The sequence below is a fragment of the Pelobates fuscus genome, chromosome 12 (assembly GCF_036172605.1).
Source record: "Pelobates fuscus isolate aPelFus1 chromosome 12, aPelFus1.pri, whole genome shotgun sequence".
Classification (NCBI taxonomy): Eukaryota; Metazoa; Chordata; class Amphibia; order Anura; family Pelobatidae; genus Pelobates; species Pelobates fuscus.
This window is the reverse complement of record NC_086328.1, coordinates 94,220,403-94,234,625: the sequence shown is the minus strand read 5'-3', so window position 1 is coordinate 94,234,625 and position 14,223 is coordinate 94,220,403. Positions and strand designations below refer to the sequence as shown.

The window sequence follows — 14,223 nt, the reverse complement described above, 5'->3', positions numbered from 1 at the left end:
GTTACTTCCTGGTTTGGTTAGCTCAGTGGAGCTAAACTCAAGTGGCAGGTAATTGCCCAGAGCACCTGCCTTGCAAAGACTTCTCATTGAGCTGCATTCGGAAGTACGTGTTTGAAACTGTGTTTGAATCATGCACTATTCTTCACTGCAAGCTGCAGTGAAATATTGTCAATGAAACGTGTCATGCTCCTGATTACCTTTAAGGCACATAATGAAGCAATGCCATCGAGATCTGTAATATCACACCGAACCATCCATAGCACCTCCAAATGTGATAGGGAAGTACCAAGATCTCTGGAAGGAAACACAAAGCATATTAAAAAGACAAATAAAGAAAACACAGCACAATGAACTAGTAGTTGATAGTGACACTGTCATCAATTTCAATGTAGCCATATTTATTGCAATCCACATTTGGGCAAACACATATGTAAAAGTAAATATGTTTTGCCTTTTGTTCGAATACTAGACCACCAAAAGAACGTGATGAACAGTAGCAATGATCAAGAGATTGTGAAATAAGGATTCTATAGAAAAAAATCATATTAGACAGAAATAGACAGAACAGATAGCAATCCTGATATTACATATTACTGTATACAGAGATACTTTGGAAAGTATACCATTGAATAAAATGGTTTAAATTAACATTTTATTTGTTTGCACATTTATTTTCACATGATGCACCATTTTCTTTTAAATGTATATTAAAGATTTATGAATTCATATATCGATTCAGTTCATTTTAGGCACAGCCAGCGAGCATATTGCTTTAGAAAAGGAGAAAGCAGAAATCTCCTCTCCAATTTTTACAAACATCACTAACGTAAATGTATTAATTTAGGATATAAGTAAAAAAAAATCTAAAAACCCTAGTTCCCCTTTAAAATATATTATCCTCATAATGATTACAAAACAAATAGTTTCTAATAGTGTACTGCTTGTTTGTGCAATAATGACTGTGCCACACTAGTCAGTTAAGCTGAAATAGTTATACAGCCTTCCAACAATGAACCCTCCCCCACCACCTCGGTACTGGCAGTGCTTCACCCTCCTCTGACATTATTGCAAAGAGGAACCTAAGGTGCATGTAACGGGCGCCACCATAGGCGTGCGCACGGGGTGTGCCGGGTGTGCCTGGGCACACCCTAATCCCCGCGGCACGCCTATGGATTGAGTCCTGCAGGAACGGAGTTCCTGCACTTTTTTTGTGCAGGAACGCTGTTCCTGCAGGCACTCAGCGCCCCCCTTCCTCCCCCCATGTCCCCCCTGTCATGGATGAGAGGGGGGGGGGGCAAGAGGTTATGGACCCCCCCCCAGTCGGCTCTCTCAATATCAGCCGCGGCAAGGGAGCTGTGAGCTTTCTGCTCCCTCTCGCCGCGCGCTGCTTGCTGATGCTGGGAGCCGGAATATGACGTCATATTCCGGCTCCCAGCTACAGCAGACAGCCCACGCGGCGAGAGGGAGCAGAGAGCTCACAGCTCCCTCACCGCGTCTGAGATGGACACAGGCATCCGACCCACTGGACCCCAGGGACAAGTCCACGCCAGCACTCCGGGTAGGGAGGCTGGGTGGACATTTTTTTAATTAAAAAAATAATCATTTGTGTGTGTGTGAATGTGTGTGTCTGTGACTGTGTGTGTGTGTCTGTGACTGTGTTTGTGTGTGTCTGTTTGTGTGTGTCTGTTTGTGTGTTTGTGAATGTGTGTGTCTGTGACTGTGTGTGTGTGTCTGTGACTGTGTTTGTGTGTGTCTGTTTGTGTGTGTCTGTTTGTGTGTTTGTGAATGTGTGTGTCTGTGACTGTGTGTGTGTGTCTGTGACTGTGTTTGTGTCTGTGTGTCTTTGACTGTGTATGTGTGTGTGTCTGTGTGTGTGTCTGTGACTGTGTTTGTGTCTGTGTGTCTTTGACTGTGTATGTGTGTGTGTCTGTGAATGTGTGTGTGTGTGTGTGTGTCTGTGAATGTGTGTGTGTGTGTGTGTCTGTGAATGTGTGTGTGTGTCTGTGAATGTGTGTATGTGTGTCTGTGAATGTGTGTATGTGTATCTGTGTATGTGTGTCTGTGAATGTGTGTCTGTGAAAGTGTATGTGAATGTGTGTCAGTGTATGTGTGTCAGTGTATGTGAATGTGTGTGTCTGTGAATGTATGAGTGTGTCTGTGAATGTATGAGTGTGTCTGTGAATGTGTGTGTGTTTGAGTATGCGTGTATATATATATATATATATATATATATATATATATATATATATATATATATATACATATATACACACACACACACACACACACACACACACACATATACATACACACACTGGAGTGTATATTATTTTTTTGGGGGGGTGGGAATCTTCCCACACTTTATTCCCCAGGACTTTATTCTCCCCTGTCGGCTCACGCAGAACCGGCGCTGAGTGTCGGCTCTGCTCTAAGCCTCCAAGGGCCGGCGGGGAGATCAAAGATCTACCTCACCGGCCCACAGCAGCATGAAGGGAGGCAGGAGAGGACCCGGGGATCTCTAGACAGCAGCTCCGCCAGGTTCCTCTGGCGAGATCTGAGCGTTGCCGCGGCAACGCTCAGATCTCACGAGAGTTAACTCTAGCCCCGCAGGCTAGAGTTCACTCTCCACTGGACCACCAGGGATGGCACATGGCAGCAAGGATCCCCCCTCCCTACATAAGGTAAGAAGGGAGGGGGGATATTTACTAATCTGCCCCCACCTCCACAATCTGTCCAAACATACAGCACCCACACACACACACACACACACACACATACAGCAGCCACACACAAAAAGCACCTACAGACATACAGCACTCTCACACAAACAGCACACACACACAGCACCCAAACAGCACCCACACACATACAGTACACATACAGCACCCTCACACACACAGTACACTAACCGCACCCGCACAAACACACACAGCACCTTTACAAACACACAACACCCTCACACACAGCACACTAACAACACCCTCGCAAACACACACACACAAACAGCACCCTCAGAAATACACGACACCCACACACATCACACAAACAGCACCCTCACACATCACACAAACAGCACCCTCACACACACACACATCACACAAACAGCACCCTCACACACACAGCACCCTAACACACACACACACAAACACCCTCACACACAAACAGCACCCTCACACACACACACACACACAAACACCCTCACCCACATAGCACACTACCAGCACCCTCACACATACACACACACAGCAGCACCCTTACACAGCACACACACACACACACACACACACAGCAGTGTATGTATATATGTGTGTGTGTGTATATATATATATATATATATATATATATATATATACACACATATACATGCGGCGTGTGTTTGTGCTTTAGGGTGCACACCCTAATGCAATAGGCTGCGCACGCCTATGGGCGCCACTCGCGGATTAGTCTTTCCCCACGCTGGAGATCCTCATGCAAAGTGTGAGTTAATGAGATAAAGTGGTCTGAGTGCCTAAAGTGTCCCTTTAACAGTAGTAACAGTCACAGTAACGAGTAGCAACTGGTTGCTGAAAAGTAGCAACAAGGTTGTCACTGAGCCCTAAATGTGCAGATAATCTCCTTACCTCACAGACAATATAAGGCTGTTGTTGAGTTTGAGTTGCCGAAGATTGGGCATATATGAACCTGGGGTAGAAAGAAAGACGAAACATATTTGTTACCTCTATTGTATGAATTCTTAAACCAGCACACACAGTGGAAGCCTTCTTTACATGAAAATATGAAACACAGCAATCCTTTATTTTTTTCAGAGTAGAACATTTTGAAATGGTCTCTGAGCTATTTTAGTGAGTCCTTACAGGCACATCATATCCATCTGGCCCCAGGCGATGGTTCACAAAAAATGCAGTGGAGACCCCTTTGACAGCGGGAAGAAAAGGAAGAAACTACTGAAGGTGCTCTTTAATTATATCACAATTAAGGAATAAATCGGTGAGCTAAAATGGCGAATAGACAGGATCGTCTTCCCGCACGGGCAGTTGCCCGAGGCCCCACTAGCATAGGGGCCCCACAGTGTTGCCCATGTACAGGGCCAACAGGGGAGATCCTTTGATCTCCCCTGCCGGTATTACAGGGAGAAGGCCCTGCTCCCTTGCTTTGGGCCCTCTCGGACGGGTGGGGAGATCATAGATCTCACTCACTGGCCCAAAGTCCCTTTGTTAGTGAGAGGTAGGACCTGGGAGGCAGTTTTTCCCGCGAGCATGCTGTCAGAGCGTTACCGCGGCAATGCTCCGATACAGCATTCTGTTTGCCGGAGGAGTGAATACAGCCTGCAGCTCCTCTGTTAAAAATAACAAAAATCCCTTATCCCTATGCACCCCCCTCACACACACACAGCACCTCTAACACACACATCACCCCTCACCCTTCCCATACACACATTGCAACCCTCACACACACACACACACACACACAGAGCACCCCTCATACACACACAGGGCACCCATCACACACACATTGCACCCATCACATACATACATAGCACCCCACTCACATACACACAGAGCACCCTTCACATACACACAGAGCATCCCTTACATACATGGAGTACCCCTCACATACACATAGAGCACCACACACACACAGAGCACCTCTCATACACACCTCTCACATGCACAGAGCGCATCCATCACATACACACATTGCAACCCTCACATACATATGGAGCACCACTCACATACACACACTCAACCCATCACATTCAGACACAGCACCCCTCACATACACAAACAGCACCCCTCACACACACACACACACACACACAGAGCACCCGTCATACACACACAGTGTACCTCACAGACACACACACACTGCACTCCTCACATACTGCACCCCTCACACACACACACACTGCAGTCTGTCTGTATTCAGCAGTCTGTTTATGTTTTCTGCAGTCTGTGTGTGTGTGTGTGTGTGTTCTGCAGTCTGTGTGGGTACTGTGTGTATTTAACAGTATATGTTTGTATTCAGCAGTATGTATGTGTGTATGCAGCAGTCTCTGTGTATGAATTCAGCAGTCTGTCTATGCATTCAGGAGTCTGTGTGTGTGTATTCAGCAACCCGTGTTTGTATTCAGCAGCCTTTGTGTGTATACAGCAGCCTGTTTGTATTTTGCATTCTGTGTGTGTATTGCATTTGTTGGAGGAACTAATACATCTTTATTGAATCGATAATTTACAGTTTTATTCTTGTAAGTCTTGAGTTCTGAGTAATGTTGTTAAGATGGCACTGCAAATGAAGAATGGTTCTCCCAACCTAACCATGTACGTAATGTGGATCCTTATCATAAACGTTAAGAACCAGTGGTCTAGAATATATGAGATATTTGATGTCTTGTTCACATCACAGTGAATTATGGTTAGTTGATAATCAACTTGCAAAATTAAGGCCAAAATAACTAAATTGTCTGTTCAGGAGATTTCTTTTTAAATTTGGTTACTTGATTGACCTTGATGGACTTGTGTCTCTGTCAACCTTATTCACAGCAAAGTTAAGAATATTATGGAATAAAACTGTTTTAAAAAGGTGAGCTTCACCCCTCACCTAAAAAGTATCCCTCACCAAAATTCCCCAGGCTGTGCTCCCCGGTGTTCAAGCAAATCTGGAGTGTCCTAACTTCTGTTAGATTCTCCTCCCCAGTAAGAGCTCTCTGTTAATGAAAAAAGAATATTATAAATAAAGAACAGAATTAAAGGTCAAAATATTCAGTTTCCTAGATCCAATGTCACCTCAATAGAAGTATCCATTAACTGGTTTAAACATGGACTTGGATTGATGTAAGCTTTAGGTTGAGAGACAGCAAAAGGTTGGTTGTCTCAGCTTTCAAATGTCACATTGGCTTACAGTAGCACAATGATACTGAGATATTTAATTTTCTTATGCAGGTGATTTACCAGTTTAGCCGGCGAAAGATAATCATCCACAAGGCCTTCATCATCGTCTCTGTTTAGTGGATTTGGGTTAAGCAGTCCTTGCCATCCAAAATCCGTAACCCTGACACCTGCAGTGCCAGGACGCGCATCTAATATGTTATCCATGTGAGACATTGCTGAAAGAGAATGAAAAACAGTCAAACAGGCACGCTCCTTGGTTCAAAACTAACCAGTTATAAATGAATAAATGGACTGTTTACGACCCCTACAGACATTCACTTTCAGGTCTTTGCTTTAGAAGTTACAAAATCGATAAGTTAGACTTTAAAAACTAAAAGTGACACACAGGGCTGCAATTCAGAAATTTTGGGACCCCGAACAAAGCTCAAGGTCTCCGACTCCACCCACAGGGCTCTTTCTGGGTCCGCCCACAAGGATGCAGGACAGAATGTGGTGTGTGTACAGTGGATGTAGAATTAGAGTGTGTGCAATGGATGCAAAGTGAGTGTATAATGAATGCAGTGTGTATAGTAGATTTTACATTTGTGTAATGTGTGTAGTGTTCGTGTGTATTAGATGCAGTGTGTGTATAGTGAATACAGAGTGTGTTTGTTTAGTGGATGTAGTGTGTGTTTGTGCAGTGGCTGTAGTGTGTATACAGTGAATACAGAGTGTGTTTGTGTAGTGGATGTAGTGTGTGTAATGGATGCAGTGTGTGTGTTTGTGTAGTGGATGTAGTGTGTGTGTATTAGATGCCGTGTCTGTGTATAATGAATGCAGAGTGTTTGAATGTATGGTGGATTTAGTGTGAGTATAGTGAATGCAGAATGTGTGTGTGTAGTGGATGCTGTGTGTATAGTGAGTGCAGACTGTGTGTCAGTGTAGTGTATGCAGAGTGTGTGTTGTACTAGTGTATGCAGTGTCTGTGTTTGTGTAGTGTATGCAGTGTGTGTGTATTAGATGCAGTGTCTGTGTATAATTAATGCAGAGTGTTTGACTGTGTGGTGGATGTAGTGTGAGTATAGTGAATGCAGAAAGTGTGTGTAGTGAATGCTGTGTGTCAGTGTAGTGTATGCAAAGTGTGTCAGTGTAGTGAATGCAGAGTGTGTGTTAGGGTAGTGTATGCAGAGTGTGTGTTAGGGTAGTGTATGCAGAGTGTGTGTTAGGGTAGTGTATGCAGAGTGTGTGTTGGGCTAGTGTATGCAGAGTGTGTGTCAGTGTGTGTGTGTCAGTGTGTGTTGTACTAGTGTATGCAGATTGTATGTTGTACTAGTGTAGGCAGATTGTGTGTTGTACTAGTGTAGGCAGATTGTGTGTCGTACTAGTGTAGGCAGATTGTGTGTCGTACTAGTGTAGGCAGATTGTGTGTCAGTGTAGTGTATGCAGTGTGTTTCTTGTACTAGTGTATGCAGATTGTGTGTCAGTGAAGTGTATGCAGTGTGTGTGTTGTATTAGTGCATGCAGTGTGTGTGTTGTACTAGTGTATGCAGATTGTGTGTTGTACTAGTGCATGCAGTGTGTGTGTTGTACTAGTGTATGCAGATTGTGTGTTGTACTAGTGTATGCAGATTGTGTGTTGTACTAGTGTATGCAGATTGTGTGTTGTACTAGTGTATGCAGATTGTGTGTCAGTGTACTGTGTGCAGATTGTGTGTTGTATTAGTGTATGCAGATTGTGTATCAGTGTAGTGTATGCAGTGTGTGTGTCAGTGTAGTGTATGTGTTGTACTAGTGTATGCAGATTGTGTGTCAGTGTAGTGTATGCAGTGTGTGTATTAGATGCAGTGTGTGTGTAGTGTGTATAGTGAATACAGAGTGTGTTTGTTTAGTGGATGTAGTGTGTGTTTGTGCAGTGGCTGTAGTGTGTATACAGTGAATACAGAGTGTGTTTGTGTAGTGGATGTAGTGTGTGTAATGGATGCAGTGTGTGTGTATTAGATGCCGTGTCTGTGTATAATGAATGCAGAGTGTTTGAATGTATGGTGGATTTAGTGTGAGTATAGTGAATGCAGAATGTGTGTGTGTAGTGGATGCTGTGTGTATAGTGAGTGCAGACTGTGTGTCAGTGTAGTTAATGCAGAGTGTGTCAGTGTAGTGTATGCAGAGTGTGTGTTGTACTAGTGTATGCAGTGTCTGTGTTTGTGTAGTGTATGCAGTGTGTGTGTATTAGATGCAGTGTCTGTGCATAATTAATGCAGAGTGTTTGACTGTGTGGTGGATGTAGTGTGAGTATAGTGAATGCAGAAAGTGTGTGTAGTGAATGCTGTGTGTCAGTGTAGTGAATGCAGAGTGTGTGTTAGGGTAGTGTATGCAGAGTGTGTGTTGGGCTAGTGTATGCAGAGTGTGTGTTGGGCTAGTGTATGCAGAGTGTGTGTTGGGCTAGTGTATGCAGAGTGTGTGTTGTGCTAGTGTATGCAGATTGTGTGTCAGCGCACTGTGTGCAGATTGTGTGTCAGCGTACTGTGTGCAGATTGTGTGTTGTACTAGTGTATGCAGATTGTGTATCAGTGTAGTGCATGCAGTGTGTGTTGTACTAGTGTATGCAGTGTATGTGTTGTACTAGTGTATGCAGTGTATGTGTTGTACTAGTGTATGCAGATTGTGTGTCAGTGTAGTGTATGCAATGTGTGTGTTGTACTAGTGTATGTGTTGTACTAGTGTATGCAGATTGTGTGTCAGTGTAGTGTATGCAGTGTGTGTTGTATTAGTGTGTGCAGATTGTGTGTCAGTGTAGTGTATGCAGTGTGTGTGTTGTATTGGTGTATGCAGATTGTGTCAGTGTAGTGTATGCAGTGTGTGTGCTGTACTAGTGTATGCAGATTGTGTCAGTGTAGTGTATGCAGTGTGTGTGTTGTACTAGTGTATGCAGATTGTGTGTAAATGTGCAAACTAGGGCCTGCAATCTACGGGCGGAAAAGGGGCATTTTTACATTAAATGTAATTAAATGTTATTCCCCCCTTCCCCTCCCCCCTTGGGAAAGCATTGGATTGGCTAATAATTATAAGATCTGAAGATATCAGCAAGGATGCGGATCAGGGGCAGGGCCAGCGCCGGCTGACTCACACGGAGCTGGAAATAAAGTAAGTTTTATTTCCTTTTAACGGGGTTAACAGGGGACAAGATACCTAAATGGTGATTTCAACACTATAGGATCAGGAACACATGTCTGTGTTCCTAACCCTGTAGTGTTCCTTTAATAATGCTGGTGACACATGCATCTAAGCAGGGCCGCCACCAGAAATTTTGGAGCCCCTAACTCAGCTCAGGGTCTGGGCCCCGCCTCCAAATACCGCCCACTGGGTCCGCCTCTAAATACCGCCTACAGGAATACACACACACAGACACAAACACACACACTGATACAAAAAGTACACAGATACATACTAACAGACACACATACTGAAACAGACATACACGCATACATACTGACACAGACATACATAGTGACAGACAGACACATACTAACATACATACAGACACACATGCATGAGGACATAAAGACACATACATACAGACACCGACATCCATACAGACACACACACACACACACACATACATACATAATGGCATACAGACATACATTCATAATGGCATACAGACATACATACATACATACAGATATACGTTCATAATGATATGCAGACATACATTCATACTGACATACATATATACATATATAATGACATACAGACATACATAGACATACATACATGCAGTCAGACATACATGCATACATACATACATACATGCAGTCAGACATACATACAGAAAGACACACACATACAGACAGACATACACGCATGCATACATACAGACATACACATACATACAGACATACATGCATGCATACAGACAGACATACACACAGACATACATACACAGACAGACATACATACATATACACAGCTCATATTCCAGCCACCCTCCTGTCTCTTACCTTTCCTTTGCAGGAGGATGGCTGGGGATGATGGGAGTCGGCGCGGCTCCCTCTTCACTGGCGCGCGTGCTCCTCCCGCAAGCTGGGAGGAAGTGAGCACTTGCAGCTGCTTTTTTTTTTTTTTTTTAAGGGGCCCGGTCGCGCTATACCACGGCCATAGCGCTGACCGGGCCCCTGAAGGAGGGGGCCCATCGGTTGGCCCCAAGTGTGTGGGCCACCCGATGGGCCCCACACGTGGGGCCCAGGCGGCCGGGCCCACGGGCCCGTGACAACCTTTATGGTTGTCACCCCCTGATGGCGGCCCTGCATCTAAGTCTCGAGGTCATGCAGGTGGCTAATATGACCTCTCTATGACCTGTATTCCTTTTTTGCTTTTTCCCAGTTCCAGTTATACTTACCTTTTTGTACATAGTGTGGTCACATCTCAAGTGGATTTATTTTTATCTCCTAAAGACAAATGAAACCAGAAAGAAAATTATTATAATATAAAACATCAGATAATCTCACTGAAGGATTTAGGAGCAAGTGCTTTTACATAACTATGTCATAAGACTACCTCAATAGTAATAGTAGTCACCGAGTATAACTTGACAATCTAGTATAAGTTCACAAACACAACCCTCTCCCCTCCATAGTTATATTAAAGAAGCCTTGTTTGATATGTCTACATTTACAGTTGCTACCTTATCAGGGAGAGTGGTTGTTTAACACATTACAATTGGTCTAAAATAAATATTTTAACATAGGAACAATATCTTCATTACATAATGGAATTCCGCAGCTCTTAAAACGTGCCTTTATTAATTCACTTTACCCGTCTAGAAGATCTCTCACTTAAATTACAGCAATGTTGTCCACATCTGTGCACCATTTTATCACGTCCTGCTTTGCATTGATTTACCCTTATCTGCAGTTGCTATGAACTTGTATATTGCAGGTTAAGGATGCATTGTCAATGACTTGATTTGCAAATGCGTTGAATGAGAAATTACCAGGAATCCAGTCAGTTTGTCAACATCGGAATCGTATTCTCAACCTAGCTGGAATACATGCATTTAATTCCACTAGGTCCTACAGGCACAGTAATGCTTATCACTGTAATAAAGCACATCTTACAACAAATATCCCATATATTTTTGTTTTCTAGGTGGAAGACCAAATGGAATTATGATAGAAAGTAGACTACTTTAACTAGGTTTCATCATTTTCAACATTTCAGTTAACCAAGTAAAGACATTTTATTTTCCGGAGATGTGGAAGGATGTGTGGTACAGGGGTAGGCAACCTTCCGCATTCAAGATGTTGTGGATTACATTTCCCATAATTCTCTTACAGCCATAATGCTGGTAAACCATCAATGTAGATGTAGTCCACAACAGCTGGAGCGCCAAAGGTTGCCTACTCTTGGACTAGGAAGTACTAGAATTTTCCAGGAACCTTTTACTTACTGATGATGGCAAAGGAATTAATATAGCAATAGGAATATACGTACGGCATATAGTACTTTAAACGTTGGATAGAGATTTAAACAAACTAAGCAACAGTAGAATGCTAAAAAAAAAAAAAAAAAAAGATTTCAAAGTTGTGCCGTAGAAAATGTATAATTCAAATTAAATACTAGTTTATTATGTGGTTAACATTAGCGGTCACTAGAAATAAGGCATTTTGTACTTTGACATTTTATGGAACATTTATTTTACATCTTTTTCTGATCTTCTACCTACTGAAGTAATTATTTAGGACAGATCAATGCATTTTATTTTCACAAACAAAGTTCTAAATAGATTTACAAAAGTATAATTACACATAGCAGTTACAACTATTAACTATTGGCTGTATTACTTTGACCCTATTTCCTATACATTCAAACAGACCCAAAATCTATTATCTACTTTTACAGTAAAAGGACTAGAGGAACATTCCCTCCTATAAAGAAAGTTGGGTGATTTGTTTGATGGAGATTTGCTGCGTTTAACCTTCAGTTAAAGTTGAAGGAATTCTCTGCGAAATTAGTACTTTCGTGCAATCCAGTCCACCATACTTTTTCAAGGTAGACCACCCTTTCCTACAAGGAGACATTCCCGTCCTCTCAGTGTTAACTGCTGTGACGTGTTGTAAACAAAGCACTGTTTATAGTATACCTTGATGAGTTCAGAGTGCTACAAACATGTATTTCTTACCCTATAGTGTTAAAAACACTATCTAGCACCCCTTACCCCACTTAATATAGTGGAATCGTACTATTATTCCAATCTGCTGCTGCTGATGGCTATGCACCTGATCTTCCTGTTTGGCTGATATTATCAGAAGTGTTGATCAAAGCCAATCGCAATGGTTTCCCATAGGAAAGCATTGGATTGGCTGAGCTTGTCAAGGGGGCAGATCAGGTGCAGAGCCAGCAAAAGCCAAGCACAGCCCTGGCCAATCAGCATCTACTCAAAGAAATGCATTGAATCAATCCATCTCTATGTGCAAAGTTCAGTGTCTGCATGTAGAGGGTGGAGAAACTGAATGCCAGTGCTGCACACTGTGCAGAACTGACCCAGGAAGCACCTCTAGTAGCCATCTGAGGACTGGCCAGTGGAGGTATCCATAGGCTGTAATGTAAACACTGCCTTTTCTCTGAAAATATAGTGTTTACTGCAAAAAGCCTGAAGGGAATGATTATACTCACCAGAACAAATACAATAAGCTGTAGTTTTTCTGGTGACTATGGTGTCACTTTAAATTCTGAAACCTCATAAAATGGATATAATGCAACCCCTGTACATATAAATACGTCTACAATTTGATCAATTCTATCCCACTTGTTAATACACTTCACTGATGGTCAACTCAACAATTGTTTCCTAAAAATGCAAATAAAAGACTATGGGACTAATAAGGAAAATATATATTCTTTTCAATGCATACCATAAGGTCATTGACCTGAATGAACAGTAAACGATATGTTGTGATTACAAATAAATGATGAAATAGTGAGATTTTCAGCTAATACACGTTCTAATGACCTCACTAAAGAGTGGTAAATCCCGCTGGCCCTTTTTACAAGTAGAGGTGCAGCACATAAGGTACCTACAGCATAGTGACTTAAAAACAGCCGAAGTAGATAAATCTAACGTAGTCTGACCTAAAATATTCCTGACATACAACCCCCATAAATGTCCGTATACTTCGTTTTGTCTCTGTAGGCCTCTTAACCACTAATAATACCTGAAATGCACTTAGAAATCCTGTGGGAACTTCAGAAGAGGTTTCTGAGCACATTACATTAAAGTAATAGGATGCATAAATCAATAAAATAACTCCAGTCTTGAGCCCTGAGAGAGGTACTGTGTTTTGTGTGCAAGGATAATTCTCTAACATGAACTAATCACTCTGCACTTTGTAATGTCTACCTGTTTGTGAGCCACAGATAGATGTCAGTGAGTTCTCTCTCAACATATTAAAGTCACGAAATGAGAAGAATTCGACAGATTAGGTCAGAATTAGAAGCCTTTAAAAACAAACCATGACAGCTACTTTTACTGGAACATTCTGATGAACTGATCATACCCCTTGCCTGATTTGTGTATGTCTTCAAGTATCTTAAATAAAGAATAAAATAAAAAAATATTATTATTATTATAATCAATATAAAATTCCTTATATTAAGTGTTTTTACATTGTCTCTTCCTAGAACAAAGTAAAACAATCTTAAATTATTTATTTTTGTTACTTGGCCTAAATATAACAGTTTTATTTTCAAATCAGCAGAAATTATTATTAAGAAATACAAATTTAAGTTTTACCTTAGCTATTGTTTCAAATATAAGGAGAATGAGACAAGCAAAAAAAGCTGACATTGTTGAATATGCCACATTGTTTTATGGAACTCCACTAATCAGGAAACAAGCCGTATACTTACGGTAATTAAGCTAAAAACATAAGGTGACAAATGCATAGACATTGTTCGAGTAGAGACAAAATTAGTCAGTTACAGGAAAAAACATAAATTTTACTTACCGAAAATTTATTTTTCCTGAAGATTAGAGGCAGTGCTTACACCATAGGGATATCCAATCTGGAGGGAAAAACAGGCAGGCAAATCTCCAAACATTTTAACCCCTCCCCTAATTACCTCCTTTCCAATAAGTAGCAGCTCCTCCTGATCATCCCCAGACAATACATAAGCCAAATAGCTGCAAAATTACTTAGTTTATTAAAAAAAGGGGCGGGAATTGTAGCACTGCCTCTAATCTTCAGGAAAAAGAAATTTTCGGTAAGTAAAATTTATGTTTTTCCTTTCAGATTAGAGGCAGTGCTTACACCATAGGGATATAATAAAGCAAATCCTGAGGGCGGGTTTCAGTTCACTA

The 14,223-nt window shown here is 41.8% G+C and overlaps 1 protein-coding gene across 1 annotated transcript in view; it reads right to left on the bottom strand.

Annotated features, from left to right (window-relative positions):
• LRRC56 (leucine rich repeat containing 56) overlaps positions 1–14,223 on the bottom strand; it is a 48,953-nt gene that overhangs the window by 26,148 nt on the left and 8,582 nt on the right. The window contains exons 2-6 of the mRNA XM_063437648.1: positions 10,264–10,312; positions 5,949–6,103; positions 5,599–5,704; positions 3,621–3,681; positions 198–294 (exon numbers count right to left, since the gene is read on the bottom strand). Coding sequence (XP_063293718.1) covers positions 198–294; positions 3,621–3,681; positions 5,599–5,704; positions 5,949–6,101 — 417 coding nt within the window. The 5' untranslated portion in view covers positions 6,102–6,103; positions 10,264–10,312. The remainder of the gene's footprint in view (positions 1–197; positions 295–3,620; positions 3,682–5,598; positions 5,705–5,948; positions 6,104–10,263; positions 10,313–14,223) is intronic.